The sequence below is a fragment of the Balaenoptera acutorostrata genome, chromosome 21 (genome assembly GCF_949987535.1).
Source record: "Balaenoptera acutorostrata chromosome 21, mBalAcu1.1, whole genome shotgun sequence".
Classification (NCBI taxonomy): domain Eukaryota; kingdom Metazoa; phylum Chordata; class Mammalia; order Artiodactyla; family Balaenopteridae; genus Balaenoptera; species Balaenoptera acutorostrata.
In genome coordinates, this window is record NC_080084.1 from 26,499,145 (window position 1) to 26,526,372 (window position 27,228).

Genomic DNA, 27,228 nt, shown 5'->3' on the forward strand with positions numbered 1-27,228 from the left:
TTGAGGACCAAGATGTCTTTTCCAGGCTTTTGTATTGCTGGCTTAGCTGGATGGCTCCAGGTTCACCCATCTATTCATGGAAGGAGGGACAGTCTGAAATGATTCCCCACTTAACTGCCAAAAGGAGAAGTCGTGCCTTTCAGACTTTGCTTTACTGCAAAGGCAGTGCTCAGAGGACATGCTGATTAAGGGAAAAATAGGGTCGCTTCTTTTCCCATTTTCCATATGGAAAGAAGGTTTGAACATGCAGTATGAGCCTGAGTCCATATGCTTTGAAATCTGTCCATGATTCTTGCTTTGCTGAATTGCAGAATCTGATGCCATCTAGGTACTTGGGTCTGGGGCCAAACACACCCAGTGGTCCCAGCATGATTTCAAATTTATGAAATATTTTTTAAAAATCAGTCTACCCTTTTAGGTCCTTACTGCCTTCCATGAGTTCTTCTAGAAAATATTCTTTTAAAAGGTGATGGATTTTTAAAAAATGCTCTTAGAGTTTCATAATTTAGTTGTATCTGGAAAGTAATTTATCTGTGTGACTTCACACAGCTTTCTCATCTTATTTTTTTTACAAGAAAGAGTATGACATTTGTATATGTAACATACATGTAGATTTAGATCATTGTAGTGTTTTTTTGTTTTTTTTTGTTTATTTTTTTAGAAAACATGTTTCACACATGGTTAAATTGCCTAGGAAAAATTTGATCCATGGCTGGGTCAAAAGGTATCCTTTAAAATTTTTGATACCTATGGCCAAGCTACTGTCTGGAAAATTTGTACCTATTTGTACTGCAACCCATAGTACATATGAGATGTAAAGTACTATTCTAGATGTGTTACAGGGTTCCTTATCTAATCCTTGCAAAGCCCTTTGGGAACAGATAGGCTTGATAACCTGCCTAAGGTCACACAGCTAATAAGTGATAGAGCTGGGATTTAGAACCAGGCTGGAGTTCACACTGTTGCCTCTTCTGCTCTGTTACTGCCATGGCAGCCTTTGTGAGGAAATTAACCAAGGGATGCTGTGATGAGACTCTTTCTTCCTTCTGTGAGTCCCTGGGTGTGGAGAGAAGCTCTTCTTTAACCCTTATTCTGGATGCATCAGATAAGAGAGGTGCAGAATGATTTTCCTGAGGCAAAAACTTTGGTCTTTACATTCTTTCAGAAACTGTACGATTCAGACAGTGTTCTCAAAGAGAGATCTTTTGAAATCCAGCCCCTTTCCTCAGCTCTTTCTTGCTCCCTTGTTCTGCTGGCTGCAGGCTTAGACAGTCAGGAGACTGTTAAAATCTTACCCTTATGACCCTTTTTCCTGCCTCCTTCTCCCTCACGGAGGTGTTGGTAGGACCCATCATGGATGCCTGTTGGGAGGCTCGAGTGGTTGCCAGCATTCCCCGGGGGGCATGTCAAATAGAGGTGGGAAGGTTTTGCAGAGTTTTGCTCGGCGACTTCACCTTTTAAACCCTTGCTTCTCTTTGCTGCTGGATCTGGTGAGACGGATCATGCGCGCGCGCACACACACACACACACACACACACACACACACACACACACACACTATTTTCACCAGTGCAGCCCTGGAGTCATCCAAGGTCAAAAGACTTCCTCTTTTAGGAAAAGCCCCAGACAGCTCACTGTCTTCTTGTTCCATCCTTGTTTGTGGGTGATTTGTATTCTTAGTTGCTCTGCCCTCAGAACGGAGACCCAACAAAACAGAAAGTGTAGGGAAATGCCACCACGACTCGGCTCTGTGTTTTCTTTCTGGATCTGTAGGCCCGCAGGACTTAAACGCTCATGTTCCTGAAATGTTCCTGACGTGAGGAAGCAACTGTCAGAACTAGCATGGTGTCCAAGATAAGCTTGGGAAACACACCCGTTTTCTAGTGTGTATGTTTGAGAACCCAAAGGGCACGTGTAGATGAATCCTGTCCACTCAAGGTTGAAGCCTGTCTTGGATGCTGGGGTCTCATGATAAAGGAGCTCAGCGATGGAGAAGCAGCTTTGGCAGGGGTTAAGCCACAGCTGCCTCCTCTGAAAATGGAAATAATAATAATAATACCTAACTCATAGGGTTATTGTGAGGGTTAAAGGGGATAATATAGAAAGAGCGTAGAGTTTAATACCAGGTACATATCATAGTCGTTGCCATCATCATGCCACCATCATCTTTACCTGCTGAGGAATCAGGAGAGCATTTTTTTGGAGGCAAGTTCGACTTTTTCAATGCATATATTTATAAGCAATTCAATTCAGTGCATGTAAATGTAATCTCTGGCGAGTGCCTTGGCCGTTTTGGTAGGAGGTCTCTGGGGCTCCTTCACCTTGACCATCGTTAGCCTTGCTATGTTTTCTTTCTTCACACTGCCTGGAGGAAGTGTGTGTGCAAGGATCTCTGAATTGAATCTCTACCCAAGTCCCGCAGAACCGAAACAGTTCAGTGTACATTAGACGTCTCACGTGGCAATGATATACCTGTGCTTTCATTCAAAATTATTTTAATTGTAAGAGTTAAACTTTCCAGACAGTTCCTTGAGTGAATTTACATTTGTGCCACTTGGAGTATTTAGTCTTCTTGTTTCACATGATGGTTTCCACAGAGCAGTAGGGCTTATAAGAAATGGGAGGGTGGTTCACGTACCGGTCTCAACAGATGATGCAGTTCTCACGCTGCATAAACTATAATGAACAGCAGCAAATAAACGTGATTTAACTTGATACCCATGAAAGTATTCTTTGTAATAAGTCTAATTTTTGAAATCAAATATTTCAAATGTAGGAAGAGGAATGATGTCATTACAAATGTTATTGTAAGGGAACCCTAGGGAGGATATTTTAAAGAAATTTTGAATCTTATTTAAAGCTTTTCTTATAAGTAAGTCTTTTTTGTATTAGATTGGTAAAAAAAAATGTATACATATTGCTAGGTAGAACTACTGTAAAGGCAGTAATAATTTTTAAATGGCTACCTCAGATGTCAAATTAAAAAAAATATTCAGCAAAAGTATTTCCTAACTTTTTAATATGCAAAAGCAGTTTGCATCAACGTTTTCCATTTCAGGACTAAAAATGTGCCGTTATTCACTAACTCAAGCACAGTGCATGCCAGATTAATTTATAATGTAAGTACAACTTAAGGAAGAAGATGCTATTTTCTTGTATAACATGGGAACAATAATATATTCCAAGGATAGAAATAACTTGAAATTAATTACAGATCCCAAATCCCTTCTTTGCGATCCAAAAAGCTCTGAAAACTGAAAGTTTTTATCATGACTCACTTGTCAGTAGAGTCTGCCTCGAATTGGCATGAAGCTATTTATAGCTTTTACTAATCCCAATCAGTGTGAATGCTCACGTTTTACTGCAGAAATATTACTGTGTTAGATTAAGGGGTTCTGCTCTGGAGATTGCTGGGGGTGTTATGTTCTATATGGTATCGGCACCATATTATCTCTCTAAAATCCCCAGGCTGCTGAATTCTGAAACATATCTGGTCCAAGGATTTTGAATAAAAGAGCAGTTATCTCCCGTGACTTGAACATCCCCTCATCCTGGTTTTTCCAGGGACAGTTTCTGTTTACATCTGTTCAGAGGAAAGGTATAATTATTAATAAGGCCCCATTCACGCTCAAAAGTGTTCCATTTTGGACAATAAATGATTGGTCACCATACTGACCATCTATGCATTCTGGGTAACGAAATGCTGATGGGCATCAATAAGTTTCTTGTGAATTTCCATATGTACAACTTTGAAATAAATAAGCTTCCAGATTATATCTTGAAAGCCTAAAATAATGTAAAGCAGTGTTTATAAGAAATAATTTTTAAAATGTAAAAATACATATCCACTGCTTTCTTAGACGAATTCTCCATAGTATTTATATGTACACTTTTTTTTTTTTTTAAGGGCAAATCATCGTTTTCCTTATCATAATTGCTTGTGTACCAGCCTTCTTTTACTAGGCTGCAAGCCCCCTCTCTGTCTGTTCCCCTTCACATTATCTTTGATGCCTGGCATCCACAGTCGGGTCATAGTTTATTAACTTAGCATCAGTCTTTGCCATACTCTTAGGCCCTGGGAACAGAGTGGTGAGTAGACAGAATTGGTCTTGGGCCTTATGGAGATTCTTGTCTAGGAAGGCAGACAGATTTGAGGCCTGGCCTGGCCTGCCAGTGACGTGCTTTTGAAGCTAAGACTTGAACAGTGTGAGTCAGCCAGTGAAAGGGAATGCCCTTGAGGATGGCAGGTACAGAGGCCTTGGGCTGCCCTGCTGGCCGGAGGGTCAGGGAGTAAGGCCAGCGGAAGGAGGGGAAGCTGGAGCCAGTGTGGGTGACAACAGTGGGCTTTAAGCAGATCATGTTTATGCTTTTACGAGAGCGTTCTGGCTGCCTGGCAGATAGCAGACCGGGGTTGGGAGGTGGTGGGGGGCCGTCAGAATGGCTGCTTGGTGCCGGCTTTGCTGAAGGAAGGAATTGTTCTGGACCCGCTGGTTTCACTCTCTATTCTTACAGTGTTATAGTTACTCTCTTGGGAAACAGTAAATACGTGGCTCTGCTTGTTACTTGGAGGCCAGCGCGGTTACTGAAATGATCAGCCAAGTGAGAGCAAGTAGAACTGCAGGTTATTCAGGCTTCTGTTTTCCCCAAGTTGAGGAAGAGTTGTAAATAAGAAACAAAAAGCAATAAAATAAAATTCAAAAATTCAAAAAAAAAAAAAAAAAAGCATGTACCACAATGCTCATTGCAGCACTATTTACAATAGCCAGGACATGGAAGCAACCTAAATGTCCATCGACAGATGATTGGATAAAGATGTGGTGCATATATACAACGGAGTATTATTCAGCCATAAAAAGAAACAAAATTGAGTTATTTGTAGTGAGGTGGATGGACCTAGAGTCTGTCATACAGAGTGAAGTAAGTCAGAAAGAGAAAAACCAATACTATATACTAACGCATATATATGGAATCTAAAAAAAAAAAAAAATGGTACTGATGAACCTAGTTGCAGGGCAGGAATAAAGATGTAGACATTGAGAGTGGACTTGAGGACACGGGGTGGGAGGGGGAAGCTGGGGTGAAGTGAGAGTAGCATCGACATATATACACTACCGAATGTAAAATAGCTAGTGGGAAGCAGCAGCGTAGCACACGGAGATCAGCTCGGTGCTTTGCAATGACCTAGAGGGGTGGGATAGGGAGGATGAGAGGGAGGGGATATGGGGACATATGTATGCAGATAGCTGATTCACTTTGTTGTACAACAGAAATTAACACAGTATTGTGAAGCAATTATATGCCAATAAAGATCTGTTTAAAAAAAAAAGAAAGAAAGGAAAAAAAAAAAGAAACAAAAAGCAAAACCCTTACTCATGGTGGGCTTTTCTTGAGCCAAGTGGTGGAAAAGCTGTGGGATCCGGAACTATTGTCATGAAAGAAAATGAAACTATGCCAGGAATGCCAGCTTCGGGGGCTCTGGTGACAACTCAGACTGGCCTGAAATGCCCTACAGAGAATCCTGTGGCTGGGGCCTCTGAGGACTGAATATCTAAACTCTGCGTCACTGGCAGCCCAGGGACCGGTGCTTATGACTTCTTTCTTCCACTGCTAACTTAACCTACGAGGTGAAGCAGTGTCACTTGGAAGCCAACCTCATGTTTTAGAATCTAAATAACTTCATGTAAATATTAGTTCAGAAGTTTAACTGGAGGTAAATCTTTGATGCTGAAATCTGAGAGCCTTCTCTAAAATATGCAGGCGGGGGACTTCCCTGGTGGCGCAGTGGTTAAGGATCCGCCTGCCAATGCAGGGGACACGGGTTTGAGCCCTGGTCCGGGAAGATCCCACATGCCGCGGAGCAGCTAAGCCCGCGAGCCACAACTACTGAGCCTGCGCTCTAGAGCCCGCGAGCCACAACTACGGAAGCCTGCGCGCCTAGAGCCCGTGCTCCGCAACAAGAGAAGCCACCGCAATGAGAAGCCCGCGCACCGCAACGAAGAGTAGCTCCCGCTCGCCGCAGCTAGAGAAAGCCCGCGCCCAGCAACAAAGACCCAATGCGGCCAAAAATAAATAATTTATTTTAAAAAGTAAAATAAAATATGCAGGTGGGCTTTTGGGTCATCTCACTTTTTGTTTTCTACACACCCGACACTTTAAATGACTTGTGGACCATCTTCCCCAGGAAATGAAGCTTCAAGGTTCCTTGTTCACATCATTGCCGTTTGATTGCGCGGCCCCATATGGATGGACGCATAAAGTGATTGATGCGTGTACTTAATACAGTCGCCGTGCCTGGATTAAGAAAAAACTATCAACAGTTTAATTTAAGCACCACAGGGGGAATTTGCTAGACTTTGTCGTATTTGCAGAAATGCTGTCGTTTCTCCCTCTGGACTGTAAATCACTTGAATGCTTCGCTATTGTCTTTTGTGCCAGGTCTTTTTCTTTGCAACTAGTTTAAGACTTCTACGAAAGTTGCAAAAATATTTGTAAAGAATTTTTTTTTTTTTGCTGAACCTCTGGAGAGTAACTCGCCAACCTGAAGTACCATCACTCCTGAATCCTTGAGCGTGTCTGTCCTGCAGACAAGGGCACACTCCACGTGACCGTCAGAATCAGGCAATTGACATGAGGACCGTCTAACCCACAGACCCCATTCAGGTTTGCCAGTTGTCTCAATAATGTCCCGCGTAGCAAAAAAAAAATCCCATCCAGGCTGAGGTGTCATGCCGTTGTCACCTTTCCTTAACGTCCATGAATTTGACATTTTTGAGGATTATAAGCCAGTTATCTCATAGAATGTCTTTCAGTTTGAGTTTGTTGGTGGTTTCCTTATGGTTAGATTCAGATTATGCATTTTCTGCAAGGATATTTCAGACATGATGCTCTGTTCTTTTTGTTGCCTCCTCTCAGGTGGTGTATGTCTTTGACTTGTTCCTTTATTGGTGATGTTCATTTGATCGTTTGAGTACAGAGGTATCTGTCAGGCTTCTCCGTTGTAAAGTTACTCTTTTCCCCTTTGTAATAAAAAATATTTTGTGGGAGGTGCTTTGAGACTATGTAGGTGTCCTTTTCTCATCAACGTTTCACCCACTGGTTTTAACATCCGTGATGTTTTTTTAATAAATTTATTTATTTATTTTTGGCTGCGTTGGGTCTTCGTTGCTGCACGAGGGCTTTTCCTAGTTTCAGCGAGTGGGGGCTACTCTTGGTTGCGGTGTGCTGGCTTCTCATTGCAGTGGCTTCTCTTGTTGTGGGGCATGGGCTCTAGGCACGTGGGCTTCAGTAGTTGTGGCACACGGGCTCAGTAGTTGTGGCTCGCGGGCTCGAGAGCGCAGGTTCAGTAGTTGTGGCGCACGGGCTTAGTTGCTCCGCGGCATGTGGGATCTTCCCAGACCAGGGCTCGAACCTGTGTCCCCTGCCTTGGCAGGCGGATTCTTAACCACTGAGCCACCAGGGAAGCCCCCGTGATGTTTCTTAACTGAATAATTACTACTTGGATCGCTGCCAGGTGGTGATCTAGTTCCAGCGTCTTTCCATGGCAGGCACTGCACCTTGTGGAAAAGCTTCCTCTTCTCCCTATTTAGTTTTTCCGTAGATCCCTACTTTGTTCAATGGACTATAACACAATTTTATCATTATTTTGATGCTCAGATTGTCTCACATTTGGCCAGTGGGAGCCCCTTCAGGTTGGCTGCTATGTTCTTTTGATGTGTTCCCAGGGTTCTTTGATCAATTCCTTACTTTCTGGCCCCCAAGATGGTTCAGGCTCATCTTTTGCTTTCCCTGCTCTAGCCCTGGAATCAGCCATTTTCCCAAGAAGCCCTGATTCCTTTTAGTGGAGAATGGTATTTAGAAACTAAGACTTGGGCATTACATGTGCTCATCACCATTGGCGTATTGCTGTCCCCAGACCCTCTTAGTGGAGCGCGTGAGGGAATATTTGTACTGTTTATATGTATACTTACACATACACTTACTATTTACATCTATATTTATTTCTGTATTTATGGAGATATATGAAAAACCGTGAATTCAGTCCTATTCTAATGCAACACCCAGGGTTAGTCTCATTTTCTTTCTGTATTTGAACTTCCTTCTCCCATAGTGAGAAACCTGGGTCCCATTATCCTTAATGTATTAGTTAATCTACTCAACTGCCTGGATGTTTCTGATCTCATGTTCCCACGGCTGCCCCACCTCACTTCACTCTGTGGGTTCCTGTACTTTGGGCTAGACTGCTGCCCTCCTGTACAGGAGACCCTTCCTTCTGCTTGGGCCCTGAACCCCGCTCTGGGCTGCTTCTCCCTCCTGCATCCATCCTCACTGCCACACGTGGGCTTCAGCACTCCAGGCCTCCTCCTACCCACCTCTTTATGCCAATACTCCACACTGGGATGCTTCTGCCCTGCTTCCCTAATGTCTACCATATTAAGTCTCTTAGGGCAGCCATAAGTACCAACAAACTGGGTGGCTTAAACAACAGGAGTTTATTGTCTCACAGTTCTGTAGGCCAGAAGTCCTAAGACAAGCTGTCAGCAGGATTTGGTTCTTTCTGGGGCTCTAAGCACAAATCTGCTCCATGGGGAGAAGTTTCTCCTTGACTCTGGTGGTTGCTGGCAATCCTTGACTTGTAGACGCATCACTCGAATCTTCAATCAGTCCAATCTCTATCTCTGTCTTCATATCACTTCTCCCCTGTCTGTGGGCCTTTGTCCAAATTTCCCTCTTCTTGTAAGGACATCGGTCATATTGGATTTAGGGCCTGTCCTAAGGCAGTATGACCTCATTGTAACTTGATTACATCTACAGAGACCCTATTTCCAAATAAGGTCACATTCACAGTTTCCAGGTGGACATAAATTTGGGGGAACACCATTCAATCCATTGCCTCTGCTTTGCTCAGTTCCACCTAATGTGCTTTTGGACTATATCGTTCATAAAGGGAGGGAGGGAGGAAAGAAGGGTAGAAGGAACTCTCTTAGTAGTTTCGAGAAGAATGTTCTCTGTTGCCATATTCTTATTTTCTAAGCTAAAATTAGGGTGCTCTGCTGACATCAGGACTCTTGGAAAATGCAGGACTTGGAGAGAGCACAGGATGGCACTCATTGTCATGTCGTGGGACTTTACAAGTCCCCACGGGGACTGCACCCCTCAAGATACCTTTGCTGGAAAGCATCGCAGCCCGTTACTCTAACTGTTCAGGAAACTTGATATGGTGCTGCCTGGGGTTGGGGTGCCCCCTCCCCGACCTCCTGTCCCCTAGCTGCCCAGTTCCAAACAACAGTGTCTTGGTGCCCCTTGTCAGTCCCGTACTAGGCGGTGCTGCCGGCTGTCTCTGAAGAATCGCTGGAGCACTTGGGAAGGGTGAGCCCTGACTGTCATCAGCACTGGCCGAGAAGGGAGCACTGTCCGTGCTGGGACCCAGCAGCCTGGGGAAGCCACCACCGCCCAGCTTGCCCTAGAAGTTGACTGCCCCGATGCCTAAAAACCGACCCCACTCACTGCTTCTTTTCACTTATTACCTTGTATTATATTCTGAGCTATATTAACTTATATATTACTTGTATAGAATATATAAAAATACATACATAGAATATATAATTATGTTTATTAACTATATCAACATATATATTCTGAGCATTTTCCCATGCCAATGAAATATTCTTCCATAGTTACAATATTCCATTATTTGAGTCTACCACGTTTTATTTAACCATCTTCCTACTGTCTGATATTTGGGTCAACTTAAAATTTTTGCTACTGTAAATAATGCTCCATCAAACATCCTTGACCTTAAATTTGTGTCTGCAGAAACTATTATTAAATATCCACTATTTTTTTTTAAACATCTTTATTGGAGTATAATTGCTTTACAATGGTGTGTTCGTTTCTGCTTTACAACAAAGTGAATCAGCTATACATATACATATATCCCCATATCTCCTCCCTCTTGCATCTCCCTCCCTCCCACCCTCCCTATCCCAACCCTCTAGGTGGACACAAAGCACGGAGCTGATCTCCCTGTGCTATGCGGCTGCTTCCCACTAGCTATCTATTTTACATTTGGTAGTGTATATTAGTCCATGCCACTCTCTCACTTCATCCCAGCTTACCATTCCCCCTCCCCGTGTCCTCAAGTCCATTCTCTACATCTGCGTCATTATTCCTGTCCTGCCCCTAGGACATAACCTTTTTTTTTTTTTTAGATTCCATATATATGTGTTAGCATATACGGTATTTGTTTTTCTCTTTCTGACTTCACTGTGTATGACAGACTCTAGGTCCATCCACCTCACTACAAATAACTCAATTTTGTTTCTTTTTATGGCTGAGTAATATTCCATTGTATATATGTGCCACATCTTCTTTATCCATTCATCTGTCGATGGACACTTAGGTTGCTTCCATGTCCTGGCTATTGTAAATAGAGCTGCAATGAACATTGTGGTACATGACTCTTTTTGAATTATGGTTTTCTCAGGATATATGCCCAGTAGTAGGATTGCTGGGTTGTATGGTAGTTCTATTTCTAGTTTTTTAAGGAAACTTCATACTGTTCTCCATAGTGGCTGTATCAATTTACATTCCCACCAACAGTGCAAGAGGGTTCCCTTTTCTCCACACCCTCTCCAGCATTTATCGTTTGTAGATTTTTTGATGATGGCCATTCTGACTGGTGTGAGGTGATACCTCATTGTAGTTTCGATTTGCATTTCTCTAATGATTAGTGATGTTGAGCATCCTTTCATGTGTTTGTTGGCAGTCTGTATACCTTCTTTGCAGAAATGTCTATTTAGGTCTTCTGCCCATTTTTGGATTGGGTTGTTTGTTTTTTTGATATTGAGCTGCATGAGCTGCTTGTAAATTTTGGAGATTAGTCCTTTGTCAGTTGCTTCATTTGCAAATATTTTCTCCCATTCTGAGGGCGAGATAGTAGACTGGGCACTTTGCATGTCTTATTTAAGCATTGCCACAAACCCTAAGGCAATTATCCCCATTTTACAGATGAGAAAACCGAGGCATAAGGATCTTGGGTTCTGCTACCCTCTGCATTTGGTTCCTGAAGCATTGCCCTGGGGAGTGGCCTTAGTTACCAATGGAGATACTGCCAGACCTGGACGGCTCCTACAGGATTGGAGATAGTGGCAGAGACTAAGGAATTTCTGAAGTTTTAGGGGAATAGCACATCGATTTCTCATTTAAGGGCACAACTACCCAGTCCTCGTCTCACATAAGGTATGGTGATAAAGAGGTGGCAGTAGCCACAGACTCACTCCTTGCCCAGCTGTGGTGGACACAGGAGCTGCCGAGGCCATCCCTAGTCTCCACCTACCTGTGGATGACCTGCTGTCCCAGAGTCACAGTGGCAGTCAGACCTCCAATGATGTCCTGCATCTTGGCCACCAAGTTAAATAAGGACAGTGCTAGGCCCTGTGGAGATCTAATCACTTATTCAGAAGTTCCAGGTCAAATTAATTAGCTGAGTCAGACAAGATCGATTATCATTAATATCTAGATATGTCTTGGGGCTGTCATATCAGTGTGAACAAAATGATCCTTGTGGTAATAGTTGAATCTGCATTGGTCAGGGAAAGCTTTTTTGGAAGGGTAGATTTAAAACTGGCCCCTGAATTCCAAGAGAGAAGGGAGCTGGTATAGAGCGTGTAGGACACAGTGGCGCTGAGAGATTGAAGCTGGTTGGAGTGGAATTTGTGGACTGGGGGTTTGGCACTTTTCAGAGGTCCTGACACTAAAAATGAGGGAGAAGAAAAAAGGCCTCACAGGCAAGCGATTGCTCTTCATACACACGGAAGGGTGTGGAAATTGACAAATACCCATAATGCCTAGCACTTTATTGGTTTTCAGTACCTTACAAGAGTGTTCCTGTGAAATTAACTCTGAGATGGTAGACCATGGCTTCCATGGGGTTTATTTGTGTTCCTGAAATAGTTCTCCAGGTTAATCAGTAATAGGCAGAGCCGGGCAGGGTGCACTTTCCTCCTTGCCTGGTTTCATAAGACCCCTCTAGGACCCAGGTGGCCAGTGCTGGAGCCAGGTGACTCTGTTTTATGGCAGAGGCAGAGACTAAAATGAAACAACTGGAGAATACACCCAGTGACTCAAGTTTAAAAAAAAAAACTCTAATTCTTTCCTGTTGCTTCCTAAAGAGGGGATGGAGGTAAAGGGGTGGAGAGTGGAAAAATATTTTTATTTTGGAGTATGGGAGTAGAGAAATACTGTTTTCCTAGTACCAATTACAAAAATAAAGCTCCAGCTGGACAGGATATGCAGTGCGTCTTGCTGATTTCCACCAGCCAGGAAGGTACTAAAAGGGGCAGGAAGTGTGCATTGAAGGGGGTGGACTGGGTAACCAGGTTGGGACGCTGCTTTCTATTCTTTAGGCCCGGCGAGTGCAGCCTGAGCTCCTAGGGTGGGTGCTGGGTCAGACTGGGAGGCACTGGGCTCTCAATGCCCCTTTATGTGGTCCCCAGTTTGGCCTCAATAGTCCACAGGCTAAGTAAGGGCCTAAGACTCCTGTTTAAATCTGAGCTCTACCACCTTCTGTGAGCTTGGACAAGTTGCTTAACTTTATGTGCCTCAGTTTCTTCATCTATCAAATGGGGATTTTAGTAGTACCTACCTTACAAGGTTGCTGTGAATCAAGTGAAGTAATACCCCTGACCAGCTTAGAACTTGCCTGACACTTCATCCTTGTTATCTAGTGTTAGTGTCACGGTGGTGTGGCATGGGATACTCTGGGCAATCCCTGTTTTCCAGGGCTCGCAGGTCTAGGCGGTGATAAGGATGGCTTACACAGAAGCTCCCCCACTTAACATCAGGCTGGCTTCCCAAAGTTAATTCAGCTTGCCAAGGGTGAGTCAGGCCTTTTCAAACTGGCCTGACTAAGAACTCAGAAGAGTGCAGTTTCAGGTGGGTAACTTGCCTTTTCAGGAACCCCACAGGGGTGTCTTCTGAAGATACTTTGTTTTTACGTAACACTGGACCACTCACTGTGATTTGGAAAGACTAGAACCGGCCTTGAAACTGTGTGTCTATCTTTGGGAACAAATGGTTCCCCATTCACACCAGCCACATCTCGGGTGTTGGGTAGCAGTGTGTGGCCAGTGGCTACCTTGCTGAGCTGTGTGCATACAGAACATGTCCAGTATCGCTGGATGGGGCTGGTCTGCATTTATTGGCTACCTGCTGGGTGCATAGTGCAAGGCTGACTAGTTCTACATGTTAACATATGTAGCAATGTTAACAGAGGTTTGTTTCAGTGGAGAAAGGCACATAAAATTGCAGCAAAGAATATAAGGCAGCATAAGATGTATGTTAGAGGCAGTGTGTTTTATGGATTCAAGGGCAGTTGTGAATTGGCCAGGGTGGGCTTTGTGGAAGAGATGGCATTTGAACAGTCTGTAAAGGGGTGCCTGACTATTTCCAGGCAAGACCTTTCTCCTGAGCTCTGGCCTCAGATATCTAATTGCCCATCCAACGTCTCTTGGGCTATCCCAAAGACATCTCAAATTCAGAAGACCTGAAACCAATCTCAGTATTTCTCCTCTCTGTTTTTGAAAATTGAAGTATAGTTGGTTTACAATATCATGTTAGTTTCAGGTGTACAGCAAAGTGATTCAGCTTACATATATATATATATATATATATATATATATATATATATATATATATACTTAAAAAAATTCTTTTCCATTATAGGTTATTACAAGATATTGAATATAGTTCCTTGTGCTATACAGGAAATCCTTGTTGTTTATCTGTTTTACATACAGTGGTGTGTGTATGTTAATCCCAAACTCCCAATTTATCTCCCCTCACCCCACTATCCCTTTGGTAACCATAAGTTTCTTTTCTGTGTCTGTGAGTCTATTTATGATTTGTAAATAAGTTCATGTGTATCATTTTTTTAGATCCAATATAAGTGATATCATATGATATTTGTGTTTCTCTGTCTGACTTACTTCGCTCAGTATGAGCACCTCTAGGCCACTTGCAGCAACATGGATGGACCCAAAGATGATCATACAAAGTATTTCTCCTCTTAAACCTTCCACATTCCCTGTTGCGGAGTGGCCTGAAGAAGGGCAAAAGGAGGTCACAGATAAGTTTGAAGAAGGAAGGGAGTCAGACATTCAGAAAGAAGAGTGGTGGCCCACCTCTGTTTTTTTCTCTGGAGCTGGAGGCAAGATCATTTGCTGGGATTGATGAGTCTGGAAGTGAGGTTGGAAAAATCTGAAAGTGCTCCCATGGGGAACAGGAAGCACTGATGAGAGAGAAGCAAAAAAAAAAAAAAAGACCTGCAGAGACTTTTTGAAAGCTCCGGTGAGGTGATAAACCATAAATCTATAATGGTATTATTATTATTATGACTGGGTACTATTCAGCCCAGTCCAGAATTTTTGCCACCGGAGCAAACAAGAGGGAGAGACCCATATGTGGTAAAGTGGTTGGGCAGCTGTGTTTGGGAAGAGTGGGACGAGAGAGTGGACATACTAGGGAGAGGAAGCAGGGAAGTGGAGCCTGAAGGGCAGGGATAGATCCTCTCTTGGAAAAGTGCACATATGCACAGATGCAATGTGTGCCGTATATTTCTAAGGCTTACTCCCTGGGTGGAGAACTTCTGTTCTCTTTAGGCTGCGTTGAGAACTGTTTTTTAGAATGACCGTTGGCTCACCTGCAGTACTGAAAGCCAGAGATATTTTGGTGTCTTTCGAGCACACGTGTGGAGGCCATAAGTCAATTTCTCTGTCAGCTTATGGTTGTGATTCAGAGTCTAAATCATACTCTTTCAGGTACCAGGGTAGATTGTGGTCAGAGGCAGGGAAATTTTTGTAAAGGAGCTATGGTAATGTCTTCTAAAAGGGTATAGAAAACATGCCTAATAAGAAAATTGTGGGTAGTATGGCAAATATGCAAAATCTATAGTTTGGATGATTCTCAGTATGGGAAACTGTTTCTTGGTATTTAGAAGTATTTAGACTTTTAATTTCGTATGCATTTATATTCCATTTATGATGAAATCTATTCCCCATTGGCCTCCCTGTTTTCCCATGACTCAACTGGAGATATTCATGAAACATACGAGACCTGGAAGGCCATTGGCTAATGGTACTAAATGGCAGCGATACCTACACTTAGCTGCATAACAATTATCCGAGGATAATTAAAAAATAACTGATTCTTAAGCCCTGGAGATTCTTATTCAGTAGTTCTAGGATGGGGCCAGGGAAGCTTTTTTTTTTTTTTTGATTCCCCAGGTAATAACGTTGCACAGGCAGTTTTGGGATGCTGGTATAGGTGGAAAGAAAGTATAGCAAAGTATGCTTATGATATACTGAGCCATACTGGGTTATGATATATTGAGCTATTTATAGCAACCCTGCCACATCATTCAAGGTTGGGTTCCTGAAAAATCTATATAATAGGAGAATTCATGGTTGAATTGCTTAAAAGCTGAGAAACACTGGGCTAGAGACTAAAATACTTAAATGAATCTATGACATGTGTCTTTTTAACGTTCAATAAAGTAAAACAGTAAATGCATGAAATTATATCTGTGATAGAATGGATAGCATACAATTGATTTCCATTGCTTACTAGCTCTCCTGAAGTTTCACAAAACTTTAAAATTGGTTTTGCATTGGTGTGGATAATATTATGCTGAGAGGCAAGCTTTTTTCTGTGTCAAGCGCTCCATCCAAATGTTGAATGTCTTTCTGATTTCCTGACTGCTAATTGTTGACTTGGCCCTACGGTCCCACCAGAGTATGTAGAGTGATTTGAATATTGTAGGCAGAGAAGTATTAAGTATAGCCAAATGGGTAAGTCTCAAAACCCCTCCATAATGCACAGAGTCCTTTCACCTTAGCTCTGAACATGGTATTTTCTTGCCAAGCACATGCTGTTGAACTTCTCTTGTACATTTCACTTCTGTCTCCTGGGAGTCAGTTATCGCTGTTAAGGGTTTGCCGCTGCTTCTCTTCTGTATCCTTCTCTTCCGTTTTCTACTTTCCACCATGACCTCTGCCTCCCCCACCATCCACATGCTCACATACATCTGTACACACAGCTGGGAACCAGTCTAGCACAGTACGATGCTTTTTATACTTTTTTGGCCACAGTACCAGTATAATAATATAAAATTGAAACAAAAGTTTAATGAAACAATGCTTATGCTTATTTGGGGAGCTCTCATAGTTTCTAGTCTGTATTCTCATACATTAAAACTAAAGTGCTGATCTTCATTCTGTAATTCGGATCTTAATCCAATAAATTGATTTCCTGACTCTCTAATGGGTTGCTACTGGATGTTTGGAAAAAAAACTGTTTTAGAGGTTTCTGGCGTATTCTTCCAGTCAGGAAGATCTGGATTTGAATCTTAGCTTTACCACTTGACAGCTCTGCATCTTGGGAAGTAGCTTCATCTCCTCATCTGTAGAGGTGGAGATAAGATACTATACCTCATATAGATTGTTTGAAGATGGAATGAAATAATGCATGAAAAGCATTGGTATCTCATTCTTAGTAAGGGCCTGAGCCAATGTGACAGGGATAAAGAGAATGATGATGATGATGATAGTGGTGGTGGTGGTGATATTCAGTTTTCAACTTGTAGCTTCCTCTCAATTCACATAATTTTGAACTGAAATTCTTATTTTTCCAAAAAGGTACACAAAAAGTCAGTGTGGGGAGTGTAGGATGTTATGTAAGAGGAACTTATATTTTGGGAAGGATTACTGCATATCCAGGAAAAATCACCACTAAAAATTGCTATTATATTCCTACAAATGTATTGCCACTTGTGTGTGTGTTTTTCTTTTCCTGTGTGTTCCCATAGCCACCATCCTGGACAGAGCTGTAGCTCTGGCTACTGGCTTCCTTGCCTCCACATGTTCCTGTATAGAGTGCTGTTTGGTTCATGATGAAACGAGGCCATTCAGAACTTTTTAGTAGCCCCTGTAAACAAGCTGAGTGTCTAGCTGGGCATTGGAGACCCTCCAGAAAGACATGGGCTCAAATCTTGGTTCCCCATCTGGGGGCTTGTGTGACTTAGACACTTTTTTCTTTTTTTTTTTCAAGTTAACCTTTTCAAGCCATACTTTTCCTCATCTCTAGAATGAGGATAATAATATTTAACTGAGTAGGGCTGTTGTGAGGGTTAGTGATGATGTATGTAGACTACCCAGTCCGTGCTTCTCACACGCTGGCTGGCTCTTATGAAGCTTCCCCCATGGTGGTACATACATCAGTTGCTCTGCCCACATCAGCAAAGACATCTTCCTCCGTTCTGCTTCGGCCATTAATACCAACCTTTACCTTGTCTGACTTGACTTGCAGCCTTTTCTCTGCCTAAGTGATTCCTCCCTACCTCATAAGCTCTTCCTTTACCGTAAAGCTTTCGCTTACAAACCCATCTCATAATGATTTATGAACGAGTTCACCTAGTTGGCAATTAATCATATACTGCCTTCAGATCTCTATTGCAGTCTTTTATTATTATAATTATAGTATTATTAGTTAGCTTTATATGATTTATGTCTCATGCCCCCAGGTAATTTATTAATTCCTTGAGGGTAGCTGTCCTGTCTTACACGTCTTTGAATCCTCCACAGCACTTAGCACAGTTCCTTGTAATAACATGTATTTAATAAATATTTGTTGGTACACTGGATGACTGGGTACTGCAGGCAGCACATCCACAGGAGGATAGGGTCCAGTGGTTAGAGTTGTGAGAGAAGGTTTAATGGATGAAAATAGACTTGAGCTGGCTTTTGTTCGGAGGGTAACATTTATGTAGGTTGATAAGAGGGGTGGCGCATGGCTATGTGGGGAGAACTATTAGGGGACAGGAGCCTGCACAGGCATGTTTAAAACAAATGATGCAGCTGCAGAAGAGATGGCACTGAGCACTGCTGTGATTGGCTTCTGTGACACAGCCTCAAAGTTAGGCCCTGTGCTTAGCAACTTAGCTCCCATCCCTTTGCTTTCCCTCTTGCCCGGTTGTGACTTATCTCCTGTGACGCTGTAACTGGGAACTGGTGCGCTGTGGGGCTTCTGGTAGAAATTCTCTACGTTTTCCTCTGAGTGAAGATGCCTTTATTTCCTCTTTGTTCCCGAAGGAAATTTTCACTGTATATAACATTTTAAAATAGCAGTTATTTTCTTTGGGTGCTTTAAAGGCATCTTTCCATTGTCTTCTGTTTTCCATTGTTTCTGTTGAGTAGTCACTGTAAGCCTTCTGGGTTTTGTGGTTTTTGGTTTTTGAAGGTCATGAGCCTGTTTTTCCTCTGGCTTTTTTAAAGATTTTTCTCTATATTTTTGGTTTTCATCAAGTGTACTACAGTATGCCTAGGTGTGGTTTTATTTATAGTTGTCAGTTTGGGGTCTGTAGTGAGTATTAAACCTGTGGTTAGATGGTGATTGATCACTGTCTCTTCAAATTTTGCTCCTGCCTCATTCTTTCTCTTGTCTTTGTGGAACTTCCAACTACCCATGTTTAGACATTTTTAGGTCTAAAATCCAGTCTATGGATTTTATGGATTTTAGGTCTGTTTTTACATGTTCCACTTTTTTGTCTCAGTGCTTCATTCTGTCTGTTTCGTTCTGACCTGTCTTCTGTTTAACTATTTTTTCCCCTAGTGATGTCTAATCTATTGGTAAACCCATCCATCGAGTTCTTAATTTTAATTATTTATACTTTAGTTGTAGAATTTATAGTTTATAAATTCTGTAGTTTCCAGTTCTCTGAAAAAACTTTCCATCTTGTCTTTTATTTCCTTGAATGTATTAAGCATAGGTGTTTTAAAGATTATGTCTGGAAACATTTGGTATGTGTATATTTGTTATATCTGTATAAAATCTGTGTATGTATCACTATTGGTCCATTTCTATTGTTCATTACTTCCCTTGGTTTTCTATTTTGTTGTCTTTTAGCCTCGTATTCTTAGCTGTATTGATTGAATGCTGGCCATTGTATCTGAAAAACAGCAGAGAGAATATGAATCTTAGGATAATGTTATCTTTCCTCAAGATATGATTTAAATTAACTTCTGGTAGTTCCAGATCATTTTAATTTGGTCAAGGATTGAGATTAATCAAAGCTGGGCTTTAGTCTTTGAGGTTAGTCTATTTCCATTTAGTTTTATCCATTACAAAGCTTGCGTGTTTGGAAAGGGGGAGGTTTCCAGGACTCCCTTTTCCTAGCTGGGTCTTTATCTTAAATTCTTATCCCCCTAGTCACTGAGTGTGTCAACAGCTCTGCTCAGCTTTGATGCCCTAAAGCCTCCTCTTCTGGATTCAGCAGATTCCCCTAGGCTAGGAGAAGAGCTGCCCCAAACTTCAGGCTTAGCATCCTGGGTTTCTTTCTTCTCCCAGATCTTGCCCTCCTAATTCTTTACTACCATCTTAGTTCTCTGATGTTTCTAAACATATTTTTAAAAACACACTTTGTGGGACTTCCCTGGTGGCGCAGTGGTTAAGAATCCGCCTGCCAATGCAGGGGACATGGGTTCGATCCCTGGTCCAGGAAGAACCCACATGCCGCGGAGCAGCTAAGCCCATGTGCCACAACTACTGAGCCTGCGCTCTGGAGCCCACAAGCCGCAACTAATGAGCCCATGTGCCACAACTACTGAAGCCCACACACCTAGAGCCCGTGCTCCACAACAAGAGAAGCCACCGCGAGGAGAAGCCCGCACACCACAGTGAAGAGTAGCCCCCGCTCGCCTCAACTAGACAAAGCCCACGCACAGCAACAAAGACCCAATGCAGCTAAAAAAAACAAAACAAAAAACACACACTTTGTTTAGGTTTCTTAGTTATTCACCAGGAGAGTTAGGTCTGAATTACCTACCATGCCATTACCAGAAGCAGCGCCCTGTCAGCCAAGGATTTTATTATCTAAAATCTAGCAGAGATGTTTAGAAGTCTGTAATACAGAACACTAACATGATTTAAGTGGTATTTTAGGATGATTGATATGTCAGTGGTATGCAAAACAGAGAGGAGTTGGGAATATCTCCATAAGTAGAACAGTTAAAAGACCATCATAACTGAATACTTTCTGAAGTGAGAGGAAGGCAGGCATTATGGTTTCTGAGCCTGGGGATTGCAGACAGACCTGAACGAGAGTCTGGGCTCCCCTACTGACCAGCAGGTTGCCTTTGGGCAGTTCCCCAACTTATCCCCTCATCTGAAATGTGGGGTAATAAAGTCCCTACCTCCTAGGGTTAAAAGAGAAGTGAGAAACTCACAGAAAACCCTGGTTTTCATGCCTGGCGTATAGGAAGTGCTCAGTAAGTAGTAGCCATTGCTGTTACTATTCCAAGACACAAACCTCAATTATCTAAGTTAGAATTCAAGATCACTGTTAATAACACTAATCAGGACCATAGTTAGCATTGTCAGCTTCATGGGGGATGCGATTTATGTCCTGTGTGTCACAGTGAACAGCTCATGTGCCTTTATGCAGCAGCCCTGGTGCCAGTAATACTCTAAATACTTGCCATGTACTGAATTGATCTGTAGCCAATGCCATGGTTTTGAAGATGATCCCAACCCGACATCTCAAAGATGTAAGGATAGCTGATTTTCCAAAGTCAGGCTTGAGGGTAGAAGCTTCATATTTTAGGTTTATAGAACCATAAATTTAAGCATTTCACTTTTAAAAACAGCACAGTGTACAAGAAATGACGCTTACAAAAAAGATAAATCAGATTATGAGCCTTCATATTACAAACGGATTCCTAGAATCACAGATAACCTCAGAAATTATCTTTGTGAAACCTCTCCTTTTTCTAGATGATCAAAGTATCCACCAGAGAGATTGAGTGACTGGCCCAAGGACGCACAGTGGTAATGACAAAGCCAGGACTGGAACACGAGCGTCCCAATTTCTGGTGTATTTTGGTCCTCTTGGCAAAAATAGCACCTCTTTGTCTTCTCTACCGAGTTCCATGCCTTCTTCAGGTCTGTTCAGGCAACACTGGCCTGGGTGTTGCTGCCCATGGGAAACTTGCCTTAAAGAAGGAAGACCAGTCTATCATCTTGAATTTCACTGATAGAAGCTAGAAAACACATGCCACATAGGCATGAGTTTCTGGTGCTAGCTGCATGTAGAATTCTACCTTTCCTTTCTTTCACCAGAGGATGCATACTCGACCTCTGATAGTCATGAGAAATCTACGTCAAATGGCAACCTTTTTATTCTGGGTTGTATGGCAAGACCACTGGTAATTCATTACCTGTTCAGTGTGTTTGTGGCAGGGGGCGGGGGAGCAGTCTATAAAATCAAGTAAGACAGAGGAAGTGCCTCCAGGTAAAAGGGTTACCTTTCATTATGTATCATCGGGGATGTCCTAGCTGTTAAAAACAGCAACACCATAGAACCTGAAATAAGTGAAGCCCTTGATAAAAGAGTTTTCCCTACTTGGATCAGATATTTGCTATATTTGCTTTTCCTAAAAATCTGCTTGTAATTAATGACAGCCCTGATGACTGATTTAGAACAGTTTTTACACGTGTGATTTCCATAGTGTTTTGGCTAGGTGAGCGATAAATGTTGAGGTTTGGCTGAGCTGCATCCTTGTTAGAAACACACAGGATGTAAATAGGGGCTGGGCCAACGGGTAGATGGTGCAGCAGAACCTGCCACACTGAGACCAGTAGAGGAGGCCTGTCTGCCAGGATGACCAGACTTTGTAGCGAGTCGCGGAAGAGCCAGCTGAGTCTGGAGCCTTGCTCCGCAGTGTGGTCCAAGGACCTAGGAGCTTGTTAGAAATAGAGAATCCCAGGGCTCACCAAACCCTGCTGAACTGAGATTTGTATGTGCGTTAACGTTGGTGAAGCACTGGTCTAGGTTTTGTAATCAGCTCTTATCTTTGCTATTAACAACACTGATCATACAACACTGATCATTGGTATAAATCTCCAGTTTTCTATTTAGTCTTGGGTTGATGACCAAAATCCTAGACATGGTTTCCCAGGCCTGCAGGGTCAGCCTGTCTCTGGCATCCTACCTATTGCTGGTTGCCTTCTGCAGCTGGTCCTCCTGCCCCAGGACCTTTGCACTGCCTACCCTCCTCACCTTCCTTTTACCTGTAGATGGGGTAGGAGCCCTATTTTCTGACTCAGAGTATCTTACCTTCTATACTGGTTTCCTAGGGCGGTCATAGCAAAGTACCGAAAACTGTGTGGCTTCAAACAACAGAAATGTATTTTCTAACAGTTCTGGAAGCTGGAAGCACCAAATTGAAGTATAGGGCTGTTCTCCCTCTCAGATCTCTAGGGGAGGATCGTTCCTTGCCTCTTCCAGCTTCTGGTGGTTTCAGGCAGTCCTTGGCTTGTGGCTGCATCACTCTGGTCTCTGCCTCTGTCTTCACATGGCCATCTGCCCTGTGTCTTTGTCTGCACATGATGTTCTCTCTGTGTGTGTCTGTGTCCAAATTTCCCCCTTCTTCTAAAGACATTAGGCTCCTGTGAGCCTTTGGTCACAACATTTTCATCAACCCATTGATACATAATCTTGTTTTATGTGCGTCTCTGTTTAAAGGCTCCATATTTAATACGTATTGTAGATTCAGTAACGTTGCGCTCAAAGCCAACACACCGTAACTCATAGCTGAAGGAAGTTTATCTCACGGACGTATTTTCTCCATAAGGCACATCGCAGCTTGGAATGCTAGATCGCGTTTCAGACGGACCACTCTCTGGGCCATTTTAAACGACAAAATCACCAACAAACAGCAGGAAAATGTGGAAAATGTTGCACTAGATAGACTGTGAAAAGGATGCATATTTATAGTGTGAGAGCTGAAATAAGAAGGCAGAATGTCACCTGTTTGACCTTAGTTGGGAGCGTGTGCATTGAATGAGTCAAGATTTTCACCTCTCTGTGCATGTCTGTGAAGGGCCAGGAAAGCACCCTGAGGATTGATTTGGGTGTTATAAATATATTTAGTGAGTAGGTACATTTGCAAGGATGGAGTCCTCGAATAATGAAAATTGACTGTATCTCCCCACATAGGCTTTAGTTTTAAAGACAGAAGGCTTTTTGAACTATTTCAGGCGACCATTTTTTCCAAATGGGTTGTCTGTGGAAAACATAGGGGAGGGATATGTTATTATGATGACGGATCGGAAGCAGGCGTGTTTCCGTGTTGCTGAGCTTAGGCGGGGCCGCAGGGTCCTGAGCCACTGCGGTTCTGCTTGTCACCGTGTCCCCTCAGAGGCGCGTGTCACTACGTAGCTACTCTAACTTCTGCTCCTCCTTTACCCTCCTTACTGCCCTGACTTAGCTGCGCCCTTTCTGTGTCTTAAGATCTTCTCAAGAAGGAGGATCTGACCGGTTGACTGGGCAGGGCCCTTACAGGGCTCACTCACCCAGTGGATCTAATGTGGACGGCCTTTCCTGACGGTCCCAGAACTCTCCATAACTCCTTATCATCCTGGGCACAGGATGCTCTGTGGGCTGTGGGAATTATCTGCTCCCCTGTCTCCCGCTAGACTGGGAGTCCCTAGACGGCAGGGACTGTCTTCTTTCTTCCTATTCCTGGAACATCGCTCTTGACATATGATCTTTGGGTGGATAAAAGAGTGAGTGAGTGGAACCACTTGAGACCCACTCAGAGCAGCTGTGTTGGGGGCTCCCTGTGGCCGTTCCGTGTCCTTTTGGACTGTCCCTGCAGTTCCTGTCACTCCTGAAGCCACCAGATGAGTGCACGGGGCCAGCCTGCAGTGGTGACCGCACCTTGGCTGATCTTCAGAACTGGCCTGGTCCTTGTATTGCACGTCTCGGGGTGGGGGGTTGGGGGGATGGCTGCATATAGGCTTTGTAGGATTATCCAAAGACCTAGAAGAGGTAGAGTTCCTACTCCCAGCGAATTTACACTTTGGTTAGGAAGAGAGGCTGAGCACAGCCGAAAAGTTTACATTTAAGATAAGAGCTGGATAAGAATAAAGACAACATTGGAATAGCTGCCCTGAAGCAATGTTTGATTTTCAAATGAGCAGTACAGGATCCGTGGGTATTGTGGGGCATGGAGGAGGGATTCCTTCAGCTGGAGTGTCTGGGGAGGCCTTGTGGTGGAGGAGGGCGGAGGCTGCATCTTGGAGGACGGCTGGGGATTGGCAAGGCCCGGAAAGAGGAGGAGAGAGGCAGGAGCAGGCCGTGTCTGAGACGGCGAGTCGGTCAGAAGTGGGGGAGAGGTCCAAGGGAAAGGCAGGGGCTAGAATTTAGTTCTAGAATTGAATTAGGCTCTACAGGCAGAGGGCGGGGCCCCAGGTGACTCGCTAGTGGCACTTGCCCTCTGGTGCGAGCTGCAGGCAGCACGTAGAGGAGACGGGAAGGCCTCTGTGAGCTGGAGGAGAAGGTTACTGAGACTTTGACCATCTCAGCCTGAAGTCATCTGAATAGAATATTCAGAGCTCGTTTTTGGAGGAGAAAATGGATAAAGGAAAGATGAGGCAGCCAAGGGTTGAAAAGAGGATCATGTCCCACTGTGCACGAAGTCCTGTGGAATGGATGCTTGGTCGCCATTGTCTCTGCTTTTGAGTCCTGCATCGAATTTAAACTTCCGTGTAAACAGGCTGAAGACGAGTGATAGACAGCACTGTGTTAGTGATCCCGCTCTGGGTATATTTAGGTGGACAAGGGAAGGACTGTCTAGAAATGCAGCTGGAAGGAGGGGAGAGAGGTGTTAACGTGGGCTGGTGGAGGAAAGGTGACCCCAGGTCAGAGGAGGCGGATGGCAGTGAGGCAAGACCCTTGAGGGAACACTCCAAATAAGAGATGCTTTCACATCAAAGCGATGCTGAAGCCAGAGCTAGAGGCTGGTGCACTCTGCAGGGAGACAGACCACATCAGGAGGGGTGGCCAGTGGGTGAAAGCCTTGGAACCGCGTGAATTGATTCCGTAAGCGCTTGGAAGTGCCCATGCCGGGGCTTCGACGCATGTCTGTAACCCAGATACCCTCAAGGAATGACTTGGTTACTCTGTCCACCCTTGGCTCTTGGAAGGATAATACCCAAAGGTATTTGTCAGACCCTGGTCCTCTGAAGGTACCTGCCGTAAACACAGCCTAGCGTTAGGTGTCCGGGCCCTGTGACTGGCTGAGTTTCTGCGTCATGGGACCCTCTCAGCTGAGAGCAGGGGTGGCCTGCACCACCGCCCCACCGAGACGGCCCCTGGGGAATGAGCAGCGCACGCAAGCAGGGGCAGGGGGCTGTAGGGCAAAGCCCCTGATACGCTCTCAGAGCCCCCCTGCCCCCATGTACACATAAGCTGTGCGGTTTTGAGGAAGAGGAAAATAGAAGAGGGTCAGGCAAGGGTGTCAGACTTCACGGTGCAGACATGACAGTGAGTAGCAGAAATGCCTGATGTCGTGCTTCTCTTCTGCAGAAGGGCACCATGCCGGTGGAGAGGATGCGCATGCGCCCGTGGCTGGAAGAACAGATCAACTCAAACACGATACCAGGGCTAAAGTGGCTTAACAAGGTAAGTGCGTGTGTGCGCGTGTCTGCTTGTATGCGCATGCGTGTGTGTATCTGTGTGAGAGAGATCCTTACTAAGCCGGTGCCTGTGGATCACCGCAAGTGAAACTGTTCTTCGTGTTCAAAATATTATGCTTATTATTTACAAAAAACAACCAAGCAAAAAGGATCGTGAAAATATGAAATTATCATACAAAGAAGACTTATCATCCTCTCAGACTGTAGCCTCGACCCCGAGGTAAGGCTCTGGTCCCGTGGATGACTGTTGATGGGAAGCTTCTTGCTGTATTTCTGTTCAGTAATTCTCACCCTTTTTCTTCTCTAAATTTCTTTCTTGCTTCTGGTTTTGGAGGATTAGAGGACATGGAACCTGTAGCGCTTTCTGTTGGGAATGGAGCATATTGATTTTCTTTTCAGTATTCTTTATGTAAAGAAAAGTTTTGTTTTTGTCTTAAAAAATGGTTTTATTTTTATCATGAAATCCTGTTTGTGTGCCTACGTGTCCTAAAAAAGCAGTATTCCATCATTTACACCCCCTATCTATACATAAATACTTCCTTACTTTTATCAACCTGAAAACTCTCAGTTTAGTTGATCCTGCCTCTCATGGGGGGAATCAGGAAGACCTTGGATGTAAAATAAAGACCACCTGAAAACACTTAGTTATAATCTAGAAAAGCAACGAATACATCATGCTTTCTTTAAGATGGCCCAAGAGAGAGATTGCTCTCCCACTACCAGGAATATTGCAGTTCTTCTGAGCAAATGTCTTTTTCCTCTTCTACCTCCGCCCTGCGTTTTTAATCTTAAGGACACAATGAATAATTTAGCAGGTCAGCCTTTACCTTTGTATCACGTGCTCCAGAGCTTAGAGCCAGATTGTAGCCGTTCCTAACAAGTGTACAAAATATTGCAGCATAATTTTTTTTTACTAATATTACTCCTTGCTTCATTTTATTTTTTCAGATATCTCTCAAATCTTATTTCTTTTTGTTCTTTTCCCCTCATTTACCTATTTTTTCACTTATTTTAAGTGTAACAGTGTATTGTATTCGAACATATCTGAGTCCCTTCTGAAACAAGATGGGGTAGAAGTAAACAGAAATACTTTTAAGTAAAGCATATGCTCACTTCATGTGACCTGTCATATATTTTAAGGTCTAATGGCAAACAATGTATTTTTCTAGGCTTGCAATGTCTATAGTGTTTTAGGTTTATATCCTGGAGGGGCTTTGTAATTAGCCTGTTCCAAAGAAACAAACAAGAAATCAGGTTGCCCCTTGTCCTGCTGGGTTAGCAGGGGCGCATGTAGAGGTGTCAGTAAAGGGGAGATGATAGTCAAAGGAGAGTTGAAGAGACATAGGGTCCTCAAGAACAAGAATAACGATAGTGATAATGATCATAATAAAACTAATTTATGAAGTGCAGGCACTCCTCTACACAAGGTCGTGCATTCACTCCCATAATCCCCACTATGGGGTAGATGCTGTTATTTTTTCCATTTTGCAGACAAGGAAACCAATGCTTGTAGGTTTCCTAGGATTCCATTTTGAAGAACAAAGTAACTTTGCCTATTATTGATTTAGGGAGTGAAATTAAAGCAGATGTTGCTGATTTCCGAAGAGAAGTAGGTTTGGTTTTGCTTTTTCTTTTTTTAAAACCCACCCACCCGTTTTGGCTGGCTTGATGCAGTGGTGCACTTACAGTGTCACTGCA

At 43.4% G+C, this 27,228-nt stretch overlaps 1 protein-coding gene across 3 annotated transcripts in view; it reads left to right on the forward strand.

Moving 5' to 3' along the window:
- IRF2 (interferon regulatory factor 2) overlaps nucleotides 1-27,228 on the forward strand; it is an 85,230-nt gene that overhangs the window by 20,238 nt on the left and 37,764 nt on the right. For all 3 annotated transcript variants that reach the window (XM_057537279.1, XM_007177856.3, XM_007177857.2), the window contains one exon: nucleotides 25,421-25,516. In XM_057537279.1, the coding sequence (XP_057393262.1) occupies nucleotides 25,430-25,516 (87 nt within the window). In that variant the 5' untranslated portion in view covers nucleotides 25,421-25,429. The remainder of the gene's footprint in view (nucleotides 1-25,420; nucleotides 25,517-27,228) is intronic.